The sequence below is a fragment of the Drosophila pseudoobscura genome, chromosome 4 (genome assembly GCF_009870125.1).
Source record: "Drosophila pseudoobscura strain MV-25-SWS-2005 chromosome 4, UCI_Dpse_MV25, whole genome shotgun sequence".
NCBI classification, from domain to species: Eukaryota; Metazoa; Arthropoda; class Insecta; order Diptera; family Drosophilidae; genus Drosophila; species Drosophila pseudoobscura.
Window position 1 is genome coordinate 12,957,161 of NC_046681.1, and position 20,212 is coordinate 12,977,372.

General features: G+C 44.5%; 3 protein-coding genes and 2 long non-coding RNA genes across 11 annotated transcripts in view; 3 read left to right on the forward strand and 2 right to left on the reverse strand.

Moving 5' to 3' along the window:
• DIP-kappa (Dpr-interacting protein kappa) overlaps positions 1–3,350 on the reverse strand; it is a 56,057-nt gene extending 52,707 nt beyond the window's left edge. For all 3 annotated transcript variants that reach the window (XM_015179881.2, XM_001357276.4, XM_033379471.1), the window contains exon 1: positions 2,999–3,350. The gene's annotated coding sequence lies outside the window, so the exon portion shown is untranslated. The remainder of the gene's footprint in view (positions 1–2,998) is intronic.
• A 4,899-nt stretch (positions 3,351–8,249) lies between these two features.
• Positions 8,250–9,466, forward strand: LOC117184115 (uncharacterized). The gene is made up of 2 exons (XR_004469323.1): positions 8,250–9,048; positions 9,119–9,466. It is a non-coding gene; the product is annotated as an uncharacterized lncRNA (long non-coding RNA).
• Positions 9,323–10,817, reverse strand: LOC4818126 (E3 ubiquitin-protein ligase NRDP1). Of its 2 annotated transcripts, XM_033380333.1 has the most exons (3): positions 10,666–10,817; positions 9,567–10,599; positions 9,323–9,536 (listed from the first exon to the last, which is right to left on the reverse strand). In XM_033380333.1, the coding sequence occupies exon 2, from the start codon at positions 10,578–10,580 to the stop codon at positions 9,597–9,599; it is 984 nt and encodes a 327-aa protein (XP_033236224.1). In that variant the 5' UTR covers positions 10,581–10,599; positions 10,666–10,817; the 3' UTR covers positions 9,323–9,536; positions 9,567–9,596. The 2 variants fall into 2 exon arrangements, with proteins under 2 accessions (XP_033236224.1, XP_001357310.3); XM_001357274.4 differs by having other exon boundaries at positions 9,323–10,599; positions 10,671–10,799.
• A 101-nt stretch (positions 10,818–10,918) lies between these two features.
• Positions 10,919–13,460, forward strand: LOC26533552 (uncharacterized). Of its 4 annotated transcripts, XR_001450908.2 has the most exons (4): positions 10,919–11,075; positions 11,782–11,879; positions 11,937–12,339; positions 12,403–13,460. It is a non-coding gene; the product is annotated as an uncharacterized lncRNA (long non-coding RNA). The 4 variants fall into 4 exon arrangements; XR_004469320.1 differs by having other exon boundaries at positions 10,919–11,879; positions 12,403–13,459; XR_004469321.1 differs by having other exon boundaries at positions 10,919–11,879; positions 11,940–12,339; positions 12,403–13,459.
• Positions 13,461–16,446: 2,986 nt separating this feature from the next.
• Positions 16,447–18,615, forward strand: LOC6903415 (cysteine and histidine-rich protein 1-like). Its single transcript, XM_002132258.3, has 2 exons — positions 16,447–17,867; positions 17,938–18,615. The coding sequence occupies exon 1, from the start codon at positions 16,568–16,570 to the stop codon at positions 17,714–17,716; it is 1,149 nt and encodes a 382-aa protein (XP_002132294.2). The 5' UTR covers positions 16,447–16,567; the 3' UTR covers positions 17,717–17,867; positions 17,938–18,615.
• Positions 18,616–20,212: the final 1,597 nt, after the last annotated feature.

Genomic DNA, 20,212 nt, shown 5'->3' on the forward strand with positions numbered 1-20,212 from the left:
TCTGGGATTTCAATTAAGAGTGAAAGTTTAAATAACCAAGGGGGTGTAACGATAAGGAAGACCCAAGGATAGTTGAAATGTTATTGTATATTTGGGAGAAATTCTATTAAATTTAAATGATAAATTGGTTAATCGAATTACTTTTGAATTAAATAAACGCCTCAACGAGTAATTATACAAATATGTCCTAAGTTTGTGCAAATAATTTGTGAATCTCAGGGCTCTCCCAACCAGTCAGTGGAAGCCCAGGGCAATGCATTATTTTCGTTTCGGCCTCAATTTGCAATGTCGAGCTGTCAACGCTGTGCTTGCCAGCAAATCAAGTCTGACAAATGAAATGATTACACAAAGTAAACAGCAAACACGTAACACACAAACCACCTGTCAGAAAGTTTTCTGCAAAAGACATCGCCCGCCCAACGCGGTGAAAGTCGGGGGCAAAGGCGGACAGTGCACAGAGCATGACAGCGCTTTACAAGGGGAAAGCCAGAAAGGAATATTATCGGCAGCAACAAGAGCAACAATAACTGCGAGTATAAGACAAACAAAACAGACGAACCCGAGCGGCGCAGGGCGCACCAAAAATGCAACGGCGATGCCAGCAAAATGGCAATGGCAACACTTCCGTTTCCGCTTCCGACGCTGCGGGCGACTCGCAGCAACTCTCGCACAGTTGGCACAACGTTGAGCAAACTCAAAAGCAACAGCGACAGTAGGACGGCAGGACTGCAGGACGGCAGCGAAACATAACAAAGCTTGTTAGTGTTGCACCCCATACCGTTGCAACAGCAACAGGGGTGCCGCCAAACTGCTCCCCATGACACTCTTCCAGTGCCACCCCTTGCCAAATGGATTGGGGATATCCAGCAGAGGGAGGCTCCGGGCTGGGTGCCAGGACACGGAACAATGGCGACGAAACGTACAAAAATTTTAAACGCTTTTAATATTAAAGCGTCCGGTATGGAGACACAAAAGCCGAAGCAGGCAGCGGCACACAGGACAACCAACGAGCAATATGCAACAAGGCGTGCCACAGAAACGGCAGCAGCACCACCAGCAGCTCGAGGAACAACACCAACACCAAGGCATAACATTGCCGATGGCATGCGGGGCATGCAAAAAGTGGCAACTGCATGAAAATGCGAGACAAAACAAAACAAGGAACGGAGAATGGAGTCTCAAATATGCCAAAGAAGACTTGGTTATACCCCGTACTGTCACAATTTAACAAAGAACTCATCAACTGAAGTGTAGGCAGAGCTATCAAGGACTTGAATCAAGCAAATACTTTAGAAATCACTGAAACTATAAGGTTATGTTAATGTAACACTATTTAAATCCAAATCAACATAAATTGTTAAAAATAAGTGAAAAAGTAAAAGAAATTCCAATTGAATTAAATATACATGATTAAAAATAATTGTATCATTTTTACAATTATTAAATAATAATTTTTAGAAAGTTAAGAAAAGCGATTCTAATGAGAGTATTAATTTTTGTTTAGGTGTTTAAATCCACTTCAAAGAATCCTGTTTCACAATTGATCATAAAAATATGATTTAAAATATCGTATAAATATCCCATAGGAATAAAACCGAATGGCGTGTGATCTTCTGTAAAGTAACCCAACGAATCCACGCAACCAACGATACCCTATAGAGGGGCCAGATTCCTACAGGAGGCGATTCAACCAACAGAGTGCCTCAGGCCAGGACCTGGGCGTCTCTGCCATACCCGTGGACCTTGCCATCACCCCCAGCCCTACCGCCGACCTAGCCGGGAGTGCATTTTTTGTGCAGTTCTTAGACTCTGTGGCCAGTTGGCCTCTTCGTGACGAAAATGTTTCGCTTAACTGGATTTTCAAATATTTATTGCAACAAATTATTTTGCTGGTTACACCGCGGCCAGAGCCAGAGCCAGGGCCAGGGCCCTGGGCTTGTGTCTCAGCATTCCCTGCCCTGTCCTGCTCCTGCTACTGCTCGAAAGCGGTTTTTATTGCCATTTAGTTTGTTTCATTCCAGTGAAAGGATTTGGTGTTGAGATTTTTGCGGTTTTTTGCACAATTGCAGACAAATTAGGGTATTACAGCTGTATACAATTTATTTCGAGTGTAAAATCCTATAAATTACGGTTGAATTGCTTTGTTGTGGCAACGCAAGGAATTTCGAATGCCAAAGCAAATAGTTTTTATTGTCTGATGATCACTGTTTTTGGAATTTGGAATTTCAGCAACTGCATGCAGTTTAAATCTTTTCAAAATAGTAAACATTTTAGTTTCACGGATTAATAGTTTCCTTTAAAATATTCGGATGTAATCTAACCAAATAATAAGCACGTAAACACTATAATCGTATCTGGAATTATTACAAAATCTTTTGTTATGGTGGATATGATTTCGAATAGAGTTTAAGGACCCTAAATATATTTTACTTTCATTAACCGGGATGTTCTGTCTTAAGACTTCTCAGAGATGAGCATGGCTTCTACGGATCTTTATTTTTTATGTCTTTTTATAAAAATTCTGTTGATAGAAGAGCAGGGAACTGTGACAACAACATTACATACTTCTACATTCTATCACAATCATGAGATATCAAAGATCTCATAAGAATATAGAAATTAAATATCTTCATTTAAACTGTGGATGTCACAAAATTTGTTTTCGTGTTAACTTAAATGAACTCATTTTCGTAATCTCTTCAAAAATCTCCAAAGTTTAGGACACACACAATTTCTTATTTCTTGAATGTCACAACCTTTAAGACACGTCCGATTTATTCACTTGAATTGAAATTAAATTGGCAACCAATCTTCTGTGAAGGTCTGCTGCCGCTCAAACTATAAATTTGGCCCCCGAAAAGCCCAAGTTTACCGTCTCTACTCGCAAAACCCCCAACAAAGCACCAACAAATGTCGCATATGCGGTCAGAGAGGTGGACTAAATGTTTGCAGCCAGGGTGAAATTGTGCTGCAACATAACAAGCAATTTGGTAATTACATCAAATTAAGCACGCAAATGCAAAAGTAACGGGGAACCGAAGTTGCCACACGACAGATGCGATGCACAGAAACTTTCACTCGCTCAGAACTTTGGCGAAGGCTGCCAGAAGCCGGCAAATGACAGCGACGGGAAGAACGACAACGACAGCGACAACGACAGCGACAACGACAGCGACAACGACAACGACAGCGGCACCGGCAGACGCGCACCGAACCACATTTCGTGTGGGAAAAGAAAAGCGTGGGAGAATTTCGCGCGGATCGCAATTCGCACGGCAGATAGTTTAGTTTTGTTCCGCGTTGTTCCGGCTCTCGTAGCGCGTCCGTTCACTTGGAAACCCGATGCACGAGTGAGCTGGCGGCCGACTTCATTGGTGGAAATGGCTTTCGCATGGGCCGAACGACGCTCGCTTCGTTCTGGCCCTCGTTGGCCACTCGGTTTTTCGAAATTCGAACTTGTTCGCTGGCAGAGAGAATGAATTCCTGTCCCACTGGAAGGCAACTGGGAACGGTTTATTCTGCTCTGCTCTCATCTGGAGTTTATGCTTTGATGTCCTACGAGGAAATCCAAAGGAATTTACCTTTGAATTGTAGTTGGTCCATTCCCTCAAACTGTCGTAAATTGCGCATCTTAGGATGTTTGATTTACTAAAAATTTGAATATGAAATATGGAATAAAAATTACATGAGTACCATTACTGGTACTCATGGAAGGGTGACAATCTTTCCAAGACAACACTTTTATTTAAAACGGTTTAACAGGCTCTTAACTCGACCAACATTTGCCCCCACAAGAGAAACAGAAACAGAGACAACAACTACCGAGAAAAGGACCACAGCCCGATATACATGTCCGTAAGCCCCAACTAGCTCCTCCACCATATTAATACCAGTGGGTACGAATCCACAAGCAAATTAACACGCATATTCAAAAAGAACAACTGCATAAATTGGCTTATCTGCTAGACACACACAAAAATGCTGTGTAGCGGGCCCCTCCTCCTTCCACTCTAAGCGAATGTCAAAAGCAGCTAACCAACAACTGAAAACTGAAAACTGAAAACTGGCAACAACCGACTGCTTACCACAATAAAAATATTCCACATACGGAGAGTTGCCTGCTGGCATCATTTAGATAAATATAACTCGGCAACTTAAAACCAAGCCGTCGGACTGTCTGACCAGAGAAACCGAACCACACCGAACCACACAGCAGCACAAAAGTCCCAAGCAAGCAGTCTCAGTTCGGGCCATGAATAGAATCAACAACAAGCAAAAATAACAAAAAAGGAAAAAGAATAAGGCCAACAACATAAAATAAACTAATACGAGTATGGCATTGTTCCCGAGCTCTGAAAATCTTCAAGTGGTTGGGCGGGAATCGAGTTAAAGCAAACTCTTGTTGCTGCTGAAACTTGACCAACAGTTTAATCTGAAACTGGCAACAATTCGGCTCGACCCGGCATCATTATTCACCAGGACAGGGCCGAGAGTGGAATGGGTCGAGTGGGGGCGGGACATATGATGAAAAAAGGGTGGCCATGATGATGGCAAGGACTCTGCTGACCTGCAAAGTTGACAAACGGCGCATCACTCAACGGCATCGCCAACTGTTTCCGACTCTATATACATACTCGTACTCGTAGACGTACTCGTGTGTGTTCCGTTTACATAAATGAATGTATGTGTGAGTGTGTCCTCTTCAGATCCTTTTCAAAGCGCATTAAAACGTATTTAAAAACTTCATCCCAAAGTGGGTCATTTATAAGTTTATCCCCATGTATTCTTTAAATGCAAACAAACTCTTTGTGCTTGCCCTTTGGACAGCAGCCAGCAGGGAAAAGCCTACAAAATGGACCAAAAAACAAAACCGAAAAATTCACTGTAAAACCCACGAATATTTTAAGGGTAAAGTGTAGCAGAGAAATCAGTTTGGTATCATTTTGGTGTTAGTTCTTTCTTGAATTCTCTGAATTACACACGATGTTGATGCAAGCTATAATGAGCCCCTACTATTGTAGGGAACAAGGCTGAATAGTAAAGCAAATATCCCCCAATCTGATCACTCAGTGTACTGCATCTTCACTTCTTTAAGATTGCTTCGGACAGCTTTCAAAAGAACCTTTTGAATCTAAGCCAGTTAGAGCTCATGAGTGTAAGCAAATCGCTTTGGCTGTGAAATCCTTTGCCTGCTCCTCCATCGACAGGCATCGGCACCTCCTTTGGGATCAGCATTTAGTCGAAATCCAAGAGCCCTTGCTGCTCGCTGCTGATGTCATGCTGGAAACGACACCCAGAAGTGCGGGCATTAAATGAAAGTTTTCCATTCTTTCCTCCCGATGCAATTGGTGTAAATTGCAAGAGCATAAAAAGCAGACGAAGAAGGATACAAGAAGCCCGTGCTACTGGCTCAGTGGCTGGCTTTTTGGGACCATCTAGTGGCAATTGATTCCTCCGGCAACTGCCTGGGCGTGGCATGCCCCTACTTAAAGCGCATTAGCAACAAGCAGCCGGAGGAAAAACAACAAGCTGATTGCACTGAGAGCGTAAATTGCTGCCAAAAATTGAAGTGTTCAGCAAATATATGCACAAAAGACAAAAACGAATCCAGAGCTGTTGTTGGCCAAAACCATCATTTTGTGGCCACGAACAATGTTCTCATATTCCAGCAAAGTGGATGCCCCTACTTGGAGTCTCCGAGACCCATTACCGTATTTATTCCGAATGCTTTCTGTGGGTGGCTATTATCGCATTCGCCACTGGCCGAATGCTCTTTTTGCCTGTTGTCTGCTGTCTGCATGGACATGGACTGGAGCCGGACCCAACATCAATTTCGTACTGCATTCAAACTCGATCTATTGCCAGAAAGCCAGCCGAAGTCAAATCAGAACAATAGTGCACAGCCGCCTGCCATTGCGTCCGGATGGAATCAGCTGTAGTCCCTACCCTTTTGTCCATTTCTTATGGCGCAATTAAGCAGATTTCGATTTCCCCCTTAAGTGGCTTTAGTTACCATAGCCCCGGCCATGCTAGGAGCACTCAAAATAAATATTTGATGTCCTGAAATTGATGTCCCTTGGATAATTGCTTCGATTTGCAGCAAATCAATTCCAAGCGGAACTCGAACTCTCAAACTCGTATAAAAATAAATACAAGCAAACATTCTGTGTGAACGTTAATCAAATTAATGTGTACTTAATAAATGCCATTAAATTTTTATTACATTCTCACCCGCAAGCCGAGTGGAATCGCTGTGGCTATGGCTGTGGCTGGGCCTGGGGCTGGGGCTGGGGCTGCTGGGTCCACCGGCAGGTACATAAATTGGTTAAATCGTTTAGTCGCTTTCAGACAGTTCAAGTGATATATATGTCAAATGGTGGTCCAACGAGTGGATAAACGATCCGTTCAGTCTAGCATAATTTGTGTGAAGCAAGTCCCATATGTGTTTCTTAGGAAGGAGTTTAATGTTAGAGTCCTGTCAGAGGGGTTCATACATGTTAATCTGGAGGGTTTTTTCATTACTTTTTTGGTCCATAGAAACTCTACAAGTATTATTGACACCCTCGGCAATCTCCGGTAATCAAAGCTCCGCCATACAGCCCTCATACAACGTCGATTCAATTCGCAACAGAGCCAGTGAAAGCAACAGCTAAAACAGACCTAATAGCTGCTCCATGGCCAGGCACTAGTGCTTTTGTGGGCTAGAGCGAGCGAGTTATGGCCGCCATTTCCGTTCGGTTTTCACAACTCAACGCGCCGACTTCCTCCCACCTCTGGGCGATCTCCGGTCCGAAGACTGAGCCCAGCTTCCAGTGGGCTTCAATTTTATCGCTACCAATTTACTGCCGGAGCTCTATGGGGGTTTTTTGTTCGCTTTTGCGGGTGTTCTTTTCACTTTTTTAGCAATACCGAAGGAGGTCACTGCATTCTCCATTGTGCTGACCTCCGTTCTGGTGGGTGGAGACCCGTGATTTAGGTATAGGTGATTAGTGTTGGGTTATCGGCTCAGATTTCCAGTACGGTCCTACATCTGAGATGCTAATCTGCAAATACTGATTCAATTCCCACATGAAACGCAACAGGAAATGCCAAACACTTCAGACAGCAGAAGCCAGTCTACTCCAAGGCGGATGCAACACGCCATACAATATTGAGTGGTATACGTATACGTATAGGTCCTCTGTGTGCTGTGATGAGTACTGTGTTATCATTGCCATTGTCAATGATAATAGCAACAACAGCAGCAGCCAACACACGAGTTGCAGCAATAACAACTGCAACCATGCCACTACAAATAATATCAAAACTTTGTAGGCACGCCAACTTTGTGAGCTCCCAACTAGGATGGGGATGGGGAGGGGCCACGGCCCGGTGGCGGACTGGGCAGGCCCATGTGCTTCAAGTCCTTCCATGATCACGGCCATTGTTTACGGCACTTCATTCATTTATGCATCAAAATGGGGCAAAACAGTGGACAGTGTAGATAGTTCTATGGTTCTAGATGTTTTTCTTCCATTTTCACTGAAATGGAATACCATTTAAGACGAAGTCTTCCACCTTAAACAAACTTGGATTAAAATTATAAATTATATATAGAATAGGGCTCATCATTAGGATAGGATGTAAGTGTACGACTTGAGCCCACTGTACCGTCCATGGCCGTCTATGGCACATTCAAGTGCAACAAATGCATAAATTAAACTATGTTGAGAGTCAAGTTTAGCCGAGTATGCGAGTGCGTATGTGTATGCCAGCGGTGTGAGAGTGTTGCTGTGCGAGGAGCGTGCTTGTTCTCCATTATCGATACCAAAAGACATTATCAGCACACATGCACCGTCGGGCAGGGAGGGAGGTCAGGGAAGCGGCGAAGAAAGCACCGGCGAGGCATGGGCATGCATAAAACATGTTTTGGTCGGTTGGCAGCAAATTGAATCAATAATATCCAATCAGGGGTTAACAATGCGAATTGATTTCTAGCAGCCATGCAAGCGATGCAAGCAAGGCGCCATCCAGTCACCCAGGCCACCCCATCCGACTCCTGTGCCTGCCCCTGCCCCTGGCCCTGCTCCTGCTCCATCAGGAAGACCGGCGCCTGCACATATGCAAACATGACAGCCCAAGAAGATAAGACCAACAACAGTAGTGGAAGCCATCCCCCATCACCCCCATCCCCCCGAAATTCAACAGCCTGGGCCTGGACCTAGAACTCATGTAAATATTAATTAAGTTTTGGCTTTTGCAGCATGCGACTTCGGTTTTTGTAGCAAGCCTTGCGGCCATCCAGCTCCTGGCTCCTGGCTCCTGGCTTCTGGCTCCCAGGTGCAGGCTTGGCATCTATCATTGTATTAGCTGCAGAATTAGTTGGTTAGTTAGTCGAACACTCGGCGTCCTTTGTTCCGACGACTTTGCCTAATCAACTTGGCAGTCCATGCTCTTGTGGTTTACCCGGACACTTAATTAGTTCACAAAGAGTCCAACTCGATTTGACACTAATTTGGTGTATATTCTGCTGAGCTGTTGAGCTGTTGAATGTGTCATTCGATGAAAATTGCTTGCAAGCCAGATGTGGGACCATAGAATAAATCTTTGGACCCACAAAGTCGCCATAAATTTCCATTTGATCTGATATCTTTTCCAATTGTACGCTGAAATTGCACTGGCACTAAAATTTATCTGAGTTGGCAAATTAAATTTTGTACAATTTGTAAAACTTTCCCAAATGGTGTCGCCAACTGCCGCGAACTGAGAGCCAGCCAGCAAACTTTCTGAATTTCCATTACAAGTTTTACTTGATTCGGTGCACCATCCTGCCTGGCACACACACACCCAAACACCCATTCGCCAATGCGACCTCAATCCAGGCTTATGCGTTTATTTAATTTCGCTTGAACATTACGCATACGCCAGGGTGTTCAGTGAGCTTTTCTAATTGCCGCGTAATTGTCGGGAAGAACGAGTGTCAACTGAGACCGAGCAGCCCAGGAAGTGGCAGTTTGTGAGGCCAATTAAGGGTTAACTGACATTCAGGATAGCTCTCGGCCCTTAACCGTAAGTAAATTAACCCAAAACTTCCTTACCTTTCGTAATTCTGCAGGTAAAATAACATTTCTATGTGTAGATCACTACTTTAGATCATGCACCAGACTACGAAGGTCCTTTCAAATTCCTTCCCTGAGAGGATGCTGAGAATCTGAAGAATCTTGGACCACTTTAAGTGCCTGATCACCTGGCCTCCTACTCGTTTTTTGCTTTACAAATTGAGCTTTCGCCATTATCTCCATAAATTTCTTTGCATTTACCCAGTAATATTTCACACAAATACTAACCCGAAAATTACATATATTTGTTGTTTGTATGACCTTATTTGTATAACAAAGAATGGCTCCCCCTGTTTGATTTAAATGTACTCAAAAATTTGACCGGTGTGGTTCTATGGTTGTGCTTACTGAATGTATGTATATGGTGTAAGAATCGTAAATTGGCTCCAAAGCAACGTTATTAAAGTAGAAACAATATTAAATTTTGAATTGGAATACGATGGAGTAAACACTCCTGCCACCGGCCACCTGCCACCTGCCACCTGTATTATGTTCCCCTTAGATGTGCACGCTGTCAGTGGGCAACTGCTCCACGCCATCAACGAATATCATTGTTATGCCCAAAAATGGTCGCAAGTTTTCGGGAACATGGTAGTTGTCGACTCCAAAGATACACAGACACTGCCGGCCCGATGAGAGGGGCCTAATCAGTCTAGAGACGAATTGCGTCATTTGAGCTTGGTTGGCGCGACGGCGCTGCAGGGTGGCCATGGCGGCGGGCCAGCGCTCCTCGTGGCAATGCTCCACCATCGTGTTGAGCAAGTGCATTGGACAGCCGCTGGCTCGCAGGCTGTTTCTGACCAAAAAGTGCATCTCGTTGTCCGGCGTGGAGACCACACTACCCCAGTTGTTCACCCGTGCCGTGGGCAGGCCGGCGCACCAGTGAGACACCGCGTAGCCGTCCAGCTGGTTCCCAACGTTGCGCATAATGGGACTGGTTGAGCGCAGTGCTGCCAAGTAGTACTGCAGCAACTCCAGCTCCCGAATCTGGACCCCGATTCGTATCTCGTGATCCACCTGGGTGTGCTTGAGCACTGCTATCTCCGTCGCCTGGTCCTGCACAATCTTCCGCAGCTCGATGATACAGTTGTGGTCGGGCAGCTCGTCCTTGGGCACCTTCATAAGGCAGTTCTTGCACTCCACTATGGCCTTGGGATTGAACTGGCAGACAAGCACGTGGGCGCGGTAGTCGTCCAGCGACAGTATCAAAGGGCAGTCGTTCTCCGAGAAGGGGCACCGGATCTGGAGGCGCCCGAGCATGTTGCGCATGAGCCGCGAGGCCGGCGCTAGGTGGCTCGGCAACAGTTCGGACCGGTCCACGGGGCACTGTTTCTTTAGCAGCATCCACTTCTCGATGCAGACCCTGCAGAAGGCGTGCTCACAGTGGAGCGATTGCACAGGCGTCTCGAGCACATCGGTACAGATCGGACAAATCAACTCCTCGTCGACATGGCCGATAATGTAGTTAATATCGAACCCCATGACTGATTGGATACTGCTCCTGCATGAGGGAAGAGCATTGGATTTATTTGGCAAGTGCGCGACCTTACCAAATGTCTGACCTTACCTTACCACAGAAAATGTTTTAGATATGAATGATTCGACGAGGTTTTTCAAACTGTGATTTTTTTGATACCCGAATAATGTGAACTGCTGATTTTTAAATAGAAACCAACTCTCCAATGGTTGCTTATCAAATGATTTGAAATGTTTACTCCGATCCGATCTCATCTGTAGTACAAACAGCATTCATTGCGTTTCCCTTCAATTCCAATTCAAGGGCTACTGAAACCGACTAAACAACAAACAGTAAACAAAGAGCTATCATATCCATCCGTTTCCACTCCTGTTGCCTTCCAGGCAGCGGGGGGATAGTTTCTTGAGGTACTTGCATATACATAGTGTGGTCGTAAACCCTTTGCATATTTATAGTCCAGTCCCAGCAGCTGCGGAAGTATGCAAATTGGAAAACTTATGGTACAACAAGCTAGAACGATGCCGAGCCCACGTCCACTTGGGCAAAACAAATTTCTGAAACTTTATTTATCAAGTGAAATTTTAACAAATTAACTGCAAATGCAGAGACATGGGCAAACAAATAAACTCTCCGTCTCCATCTCCGTCTCCATCTCCGCCTCCGCCTCGGCCTCGGCCTCCATCTTCAGCTCAACAATGACCAAATTCTGAACAAACACTCATCAGACATACACAAGCATGATTGTGACAACATATTGCCATGTCAAAATATTTACACTATATCAACCTACTATCGTCTATCGTATATCGTATATCGTCTATGCACTATATAAATAGGAGAGGGAGTGAGATGGAGTGAGATGGTGTGGTGTGGTGCGGCAGATTCGGTTTTAAATTTCATATGGTTGTGCCATCCGTTTGGATATTAAATTTCATGTTTTCCTTTGCATGGCATTTTCCTATTGTCTGCATTTTTGCACTTGTGTGACAACTAGCTCTAGCTGTAACTCTCTCATTCCTGTCAAACGTTGGCTTATGCAGAGTTCTTTGAATTGTAATTTTGTCTCTGTATGCATTGAAAGTGACCAGAGCTTCCAGCTTCTGGCTGCTTATCTCCAAATGCAGCTGTCAGGCGAAACTAGCTTTCTACTCGTAGTTTGGTCTTGCATCCTGGCAAAAGTTATTTTAGCTTCAATAAATATTTCAGGGCTCTGTAAGCTTCATAAATATATTGCCCAAGAAGGTGCCTTGAAGCTGTATCGAATAAATCAAATATGTGATTTTTACAAGGCCATCACGAGAAGAGTATGAGTAGATATTCCCTATCTGGCTACCAATTAATTTTCATCACTTTCATTTCAGCAGAAATACCTAAGATTATTTCGTGGTTAAGTCCATCTGTGACCACTAACCTCTGGCCATAACGAATATCAATAGTATTTCCGAACTGATGAAGCGCACTAGAAATTTATCAACAATTTTCATTTGACTTGGCTTCGCCTTGATAAAATGGAAATCCACAAGAGCGACAATCGAATAGAACCACTGAAGCAGGCTAATTTAATAAGTTAAGCCACAGCCACAATTTCTCGCCTTTGAACGTTACAACAACAATATTTTTCCAATTGAACTAACGAATATTTAATGAAAATCAACACTTCCGCTTTGCTGAGCGCAGTAGAACACACACACACACACACACACACACAAACTAATAACGGTAGCATCGTATTACATAACGAGCTCCAAATGCTCACCGCAGAATGTATGTACGAGTTTATTTGCATATATATTTGGTGTTCTTCTCATCGTTGTCATTTCATTGCAGGAGTCGTACGTGCCACATTCGCCTCAAGTTGTCTGCACTCTGGCAGAGCCAGGGCTCACTGGAAATCCCATTTCGTTGATAGTCATCCAAGGGATGGCTTGGCGAAAGGTCTGATATCTTCGAAAACAAAGCAGACTGCGATCTCTCTCAATTTCGATCGCACTGGTCATGGGAGATGGGAAAAATATGGAAAGAAAGAGAGGAACCACGACCGCTAGCTATGTTCTAAGTGGGGTTTAATTTATTTCTGGAAATGGTTGCCCGGGCAGGAATGTCTATTTTATCATCGTGTCAACTAGTTGTACTGACATGACGGTCCATTTCCTAGAGCAACAAGCAAATTGTCATCCGTGGTCCGTGCCTCGTGCCACCCGCAAAAAGATACAAAAAATTACCATGAATTACTGTAATTCCACTTGTGCTGCGACTGGAATGCTGCCGGCTGGCCCTAAGCCATGGCCATTACATGGAAATGGGACATGTCAGTGGACATCGTCACTGAGAGAGGCCAGGCCAGGACATGTGTGCATGTTGGTCCGATCTCTGGCCAAGCGGTCACGTTCGCACTGTATGACCGGAACGTGCAATTTTTCTGTGGCACATGCGTCGAGGCGGGCGGCGGGCGGCGGGAGGCCAGCAAAAGGAACGCAATAAGCACAAGTTTTATGCAATAAAATTAGCCCACTCTTACACACACACACGCACTGAGGAAGGACACGCAGGATGCTTCAGTTGCTGATAAGATAATTTTATTTGGATGTTATTGCATAAAGTCATGTGAGCGGCGGAAATGAGTTGAACTAACGGAAAGCGACTACGTGCCTCTCAGATCCGGCCGATGGGGGCAAAGGACGAGTCCCTTGGAGTCGAGCCGCAGTTGGATTTTAATAAGAAAATTGGCTTGTTTGTAAATTGATGATTTTAAAGCTGAAGTTAAAGGTCGTCAGGGATCGTCCACATTGTACTCTCCGCCAATTATGTTCTGCGTCTCTTCATTTCAATGCTCCAAAGTGGGCCGACTACATAAACAAAAGCATCAAGCAGTTGTTTTGAAGTGACCTGCTGACCCTGCAACCTCAGGCACCTGCCATCATCGTAGCCATCGCCATCATCGTGGCAGCCATTTGTGGCAGCCCCCCCAAATTAGGCAGAAAAACCAGATTCTGCTGTGACTTGGCGCTGGCTTTATTGTCCGCTCAAGCGACACTAAATCGCTGGTACGAGTATGCCGATGGCAATGGCCTTTGTGAAGCATTCGATACTTTCTTTCCATTGGGGAGGGTCAGCAACATGAAGGGGCTTGTATGTTTTCCAGTTTCACACTGAAAGAAAGCCGTCCGACGGAAAGTCGACTGTCCACAATGGAAAAACCTAGAAATCTCCTCATTTGAATACCGCTTTATTTCTGAAAGATCCATTTAGGCAGTCAAATGATACTGCAGACCAACTAGGGTATTAGAGCTTCGTTCTCAGGACTTCAAATTTTTTTGTGGTGAACGTTTTGCTGGAATTTAACAACTGACCGCACACACAAAAATATTTTTGCCACACCCGAGGCGACAACAAACCCACAACGATGGCGGAGGAACAACAGTCGAGGGAAGGCCTCAAGTGCCGCAAGAGCACTTAATACTAATTAGCTTTGCGCCTACGCCGTGACCTACGACCTGCCCTGGCAAGCGGGTGGCATTTCCGGCTACAGAGCCGCTTCCTGTGGCATGGATAGGGGGGGCGGGGGACCTCTGCCTTGGCGGCATTGGCAATCTGTGCCGCGCTTAAGTGGCCGCAACACGCAGCAACATGAAAAGTCTGGGGCAAGGGTGGGTCAACAGCTTTGGGGCGTCATTTTTATGAGCTAATTAAGTTGTTAGACCTGATGAAAAACTCATTTCGGCGGAGGTCCATATCTAATTTGCATTAATTACGAGCTGGCGACAACAGGCCAATAAATGACGAATAAGTGAGCAACACACTGCCTTACTTTCGGTTTTTGTCAAATGTCAAAAGTCAAAAGGCAAAAGGCTTTAAGCCACATTGCTGGACAATTAATAATCCTCAGCCTTTTGCTGCCTCTCCGTTTTGCCACCCAAATAATTGGCTGGCAATTTGCATTTATTGGCAGCTCCAAAAAAAAACCAACACACATATTCGTAGAAAATAAGATAAGAGGGGCAACTTTCTGCCGCAAAGACTTGCAAGAATGTTTGTGCAACACTTTCAACACTTTCCATGTTGCACAGAATGTTGTCGTTCGTCTTGCCTAGTGCAAATTTGCACATAGTTTATAATTTGCTTAGCAACTCGGGGCTGGTCCTGCTTCTGGTCCTGGTCCAGAGCAATAGCAATTGAAATGAGAGCGCACAACTTTTTAATGGCCACCGGCTCGAGGAAGTTGCACAAGACGCTCCACAGATGGGTTGGCCAGGCCGAAAACTTTTCGAATTATGAATGAATGGCTAAGCACTTTTTATGGGCGTTGCACTGGAAGAACGACGACATCAATTCCTCGCCGTTTTCTAAGGGCGTCGTCTTAATCGGAAAAGTTTTCAATTTTGAAAAGATGTAAAGGGTTATCCTTCCCCCTTCCCCTTCACTAAATAGCGTTTAGAGATTTCCATACGTACGGTCTACTTATTGTATTTCAAATATAAGCTGGATGTTGTAAAATCAACTTTAAAATAGTTTCAATTCGCATTTGGCGACTGATTCAGTTTTTCATTTATTGGTCAAAAATCCAGTTAATGGAAATCAAAATCCATCTGAAACCAGAGTTGATTTCCTAATCACAACAATCAGCTACAAAAAATAGCAATCTGGAATCGGGACAATTAAATGCTCCCTGGGGTGCCATCAGCACATGGACACTTTGATGAATAGCCATCAAAATTGTTGGCTGTCCCCTGGGGTGCCAGGGGGTGCCCACAATAAATGCCAATTTGTTATTTTTGCTCTTTTTTCACCGAAATTCCAGCCGAGTTTTGGCGAGTTTGGACAAACAAATTGAACAATGATTAATCATTATTGAGATGACATAATTATTTCGCCAGCCAGCAATCAAGTTTGAGCAGTGGCTGTTAATGAAATCGTTGACAGAAAAGAAATTCTCTCAGCTATACTCAACTCGTAATGATTGTGTAATGAATGTGCTGGCCAAAAGTTTCGCCCGACCAACTTTGAGGAGCGGACCGGATCGGAGCCGAACAAAAGTGTTACCTTATTGAGCTGCTCAGCGCGGACTCTGGTGTCGCTGTCGTGATAAATTATGTTAATAATGTTGAGTAGGCAACTTGGCTGAAAGTTGAAAGCTACAAAAGTTTTTGCCAGAGCGGGCTCCTGGCTCATCCCTTGTCAAGAATCAGGCCACGTCCCAGAGCCGCACTTGCTATGCTGCCGCCCCGTTTCGACCATTTTTCGACCATAATATTGTGTGCATATCATATTGAGTGGGTCGCCCTAAGTAGTTGGCCACACTTTCTGGCCAGCAAACTCGCATACTTTATTAATTCACTTAGCAAAGTGTAATCCTATCACGTCAATAAGATTATGGTTTTCAGAATCTTTAATATTTTTCCTCTTGCCAGCCAGCCAGCCAGGGCACCCATCTCCATCTCCACCCCCACCGCCCATTGGCACTTGTTGTTGCTGTTTATGGAAATCAGAACCCTCAACTTGGCTTTGGCTTTCGCAGTTGGCGTCATGCATAACAATGACTTACTTTTCCGAGGCATCGTCCTCCTCCTGGAGGGGCGTCGCTTTTTAATATGTGAGGAGCACTCATTTTTATTTAACTAGATTGTGCTGTGGTGGTTTTTGTTGGTGTTTTGGCTCTGGCAGCTTGCTTTTATGATTATTAAAATGTTACATATGTTTTGCCAGGTCTCCTAGTTCCTGAGCCCAGCTTTATTTTGGCCGATTCAATTGATTTTTAACAATGGTAATTTCCAATAGAATTGTCCCTAGATTCTATACAGATTCTTTAGATTGATTCCTACATAATTCGATTAATCTACCTATGTAGGGTATACAAAGCCCAACTCTACGTCAGTATAGCCTTTCGATTCCAGTCAAAGCCAAATGATCGAAACAACATTCTCCAATATTTTTATATAACGCTATCATACCAACGTGATCCACAAATATCTCGGGACTCGGCCTTTGAAGAATCATGGAACTTTCTGAAAGTTCTGAGGAGGAGGATGCGGAGGATGCGTGCCCATCAAAATCGTCGTCTGGAGGGGGCAGTGGGAATATTTGCGAATGTACGGATGAACGTTGCTGCCTTTGCCGCCTGTTCGATAAAGGCGACTACGACGACATCGGGAATGTGCCCTTCTTCGGTGTTATCCCGACAGACGTGGAGGGCAGCCCTTTTCTGGATGAAACAATTCGCCAGGAATTTCACTGCAATCGCTGTGGCACGATCCCAGTCGGTCGGATCTATCAGTGCCACAAAGGCCACCTCATCTGTGAAGGCTGCCATCAGGTGCAGGTGCTGGACAAGATGCTGTTCCAAGCGCTTGGCACCTGTCCGAAGTGCAGTGCCCGGATGTACCGTCACGCGCCCAACCGGAACATCATCGCTGAGCGAATCCTATCCGAGATGCAAATGGCCTGCGAGTATTGCGGGGCCAAGATGGTGCGTGCCGCCCTCCGATCGCACTTCCATAGCGAGTGCCAAGGACGCCTGGTGAGCTGCAAGTACAAGCGCATTGGATGCCCCTGGTACGGTCCAGCCTCAGAGATCGCCGCACATCATGAAACGTGTGAGTTTCCAGGGAAAACGGGGGCCGAGTTGATGGAGTACCTCCGTCCAATACAGGCCGAACGAGATGCAAGGCTACAAATACTCGCCAAGATCGAGGATACGCTGTTGCGATCCCAATTGACCGTGCGCCTGTTGCACGTCCTGCCTCAAGGACCTATTCGCAAGTTTCCACACAACGAGTTCGTCTTGGTGAATGAGTTCCGAACACACTTCATGAAATGGTCGCTGCTCATCATGTGGCAGAGTCCAGCTGCCGACGATGATCATCCGCAGCCCATGGGCTCGCTCCACTTCCGATTAAAAATCGAACGGCCGGAGAACTCGTCTTCCAATCTGGTGTTTACCTATGCTCTGGTCCACGGCAGCCACTCCGAGGTAGCCTTTCTGCCGAACCTCTGCGACCGTATCGAGTTCTCCAGCAACCAGTTGCTGGGACCGCCAGTTATGATCTATCGCCACACCATGTCGCATTGCAAGAAGCTTCTGATCGACCGGGGAATCTACGCTCGTCTCCTGATCACCCGTCACGATTCGCGGTTGCCATTGTGAAATTTCATCAAGTTTTAATATTTATCCATCCATCCACATCCCGAACAAGTATCCCCAAATGGAAACATCACTAGTCTGTACAATCATCATGAGATCAATCATCACACAGTTAAATTTGATTTATCACTCGGATCGCTACTCTACTGCTCATGTATGTATTGCTCTAAGATCTACGAAAGATTTACTTAATATTCCATACATCTATTCCACATATACTTTAGCTGGAGCAGAGCTTCAATCATTTTGATTGAGGTAAACACAATTTGTATTTTAGAGGTAGAGCTTGCAGCGCTCCCAGAGAGGAAGAAACATAATCGCACAGGAGATCTGCCCGTTCCGTTCCCGTCCTTGGAGCACTTCGAATTGGTCACATTGCCGGGCTGTTTACAGTGAAGCATCGTTAAGACAACAATGCGAGTGCATGCCGGAGAAACCAAAAGCAATTACGCCGTCTTGTTGACCAGAAACGACTAGAAAAACAGAAAAGCAGCCGAACCAGGATGGATTGGGGGAGATGAGATGGGACAGAGCGGGACAGAGGGCAAAAACATGTACATGTCCGGTGCAATAAACATTCATTACGAATGGGCCAAAGTGCCACAAACAGAGAAGGATACGTATACGTATACGGACAGCCAGCTTGCTGAAAAGAAAGCGACCGTATACTCGTAGTTGGGCTGGCCTTAGTTTTTATGGCACAGCTGCCACTGGCAAGCAGACAGCCAGGAAATCAAAGCAGGGTACAGGACACAGGACACACACAGGCGCGTGGGAGTCCTGCAAGAGAAGACATGTAGCAGAGGAATACTTTGCTCCGGAATTGAACAATAAAATAAATGATATTTGCCCAAGTAGCCGGGCTTCGCTTTTAAATTCAATAAAATTTTATGAAAATGCTGCGATTAAGTTGTATATACCCTGGCACATATGTGTGAAAGGATCAGAGGGAAGCTGGCAGCAAAAAAAAAAGGTCAAGGCATGTCGAAATGAAATTGACTTTTACGACAACGGTCCGAGATCGAAGCGTGCCGTGGAACAAAAAACTATATAATCAGTGCCTCAAGTGCAACAGCTGCTGCAACAATCCAAGCAATCCAAGCAATCCAAGAAAAACGCCAGCCAGCCATTTATTTATTTTCGACCAAACAGCCTTCCAAACCGTTCACCAGGAAAAAGCAGCTCATTTCAATTCCCCAGCAAAAACGAGATAAATAATTCCTGCGGAACAATGCTTCTTTATATAACTGGAAGCATTTCATTTTGATTTCTCTTTTGAAAACAAAACTATTTGCTCACGGTCCCAAATTGGGAAAAGTTCACTTCAGGATTTTGCATTTCAAAGGAAGACAGCAAAGGATATATTTTTTAATTACTATAAATATCTTTAACATTTATCTGCCGCAAAGGTTTTTTGGATTTGTGTCCATTATTTGATACAAGGATGGAACTTTATTTGATATCCACTAAATTAAGTTACATTCCTCTTCGAAGGGATTCTTTTTTCGGCGAAAAGAAATTGTTTCTGTTTTCCAGAATACTCGTAATATTTCAGTCGTTTCTTTTGCACTTATTTCCGTATTCAAGTGTGCGTTTTCTTCATTTGAAATTTTAATTAAAAATACTTTTATTTATCGTATTTATTTGTATTTTTCCACCTCAGTTCTCCCGGGTTTTCCCTCGCTCGCTTGGTTTTTTGTTGAGTTTTTTTTTTTTGCCGCTTCGAAACGCGTGTGACAAATGCGTGGCCATAACTTTCTGCAGTGGCATGTGTGACATTTATTACAACATTTTTAAGGTGCTGCCTGCTGGCAGGACACCAGGAGTGGCAGAAGTGGCAGGGGAGTGCTCGCTAATAAATTAGCTACCATTTCAAGCGCAGAGCAAATTGGCATTGGAGCCCACATATGCTGGGTGTCTGAAAGGATGCGGCTGATGCCAAATAAATCATACCTCTCACAAATAATGTGGCATTGCTTTGGACATTCATTAAATGTGCTGCACCGCAAAACCCACCAGCTAGAGGTGGCAATTCAATTTTAATTAAATTTCCAGTAGCCACAAGAACTAGGAAATGCTCGGCATTCGGGATTTATTTGATATAATAAATGAAGATGTTGAGCCAAATGGATGTGTTTAATATTCTGATAATTGCAGCTTTGATGGCAAGTATTTTAATTGGGTTTCCGCCTCAAAGATGTAATAAACCGATATACAATGCTACGTACGTACATATGCACTTTTAATCCTCTAAAAATAATTGAATAGTATCCATTTCTAGCGTGTAGCTGGTCTGATGCTTACATCATTAACTCACATTTACTTTGACCTACTGGCATGCTGGTAGTAGGAGCTGCCGCCTTTTAAATTACGTTGAAATTAAAGCTTGTGGCCCATAAGCATTTTGCAAGCAATTAGAAGGGCACCAACACATAAACATGAACAAAACAGCACACAGATACATGCACACGTAACATATGTATGTGTGTGTGTTACAGT

Excerpts from the sequence above, each read along its gene's own strand:
- LOC4818126 (XM_033380333.1), bottom strand. The coding sequence starts at position 10,580 with ATGGGGTTCGATATTAACTACATTATCGGCCATGTCGACGAGGAGTTG.
- LOC6903415 (XM_002132258.3), top strand. The coding sequence starts at position 16,568 with ATGGAACTTTCTGAAAGTTCTGAGGAGGAGGATGCGGAGGATGCGTGC.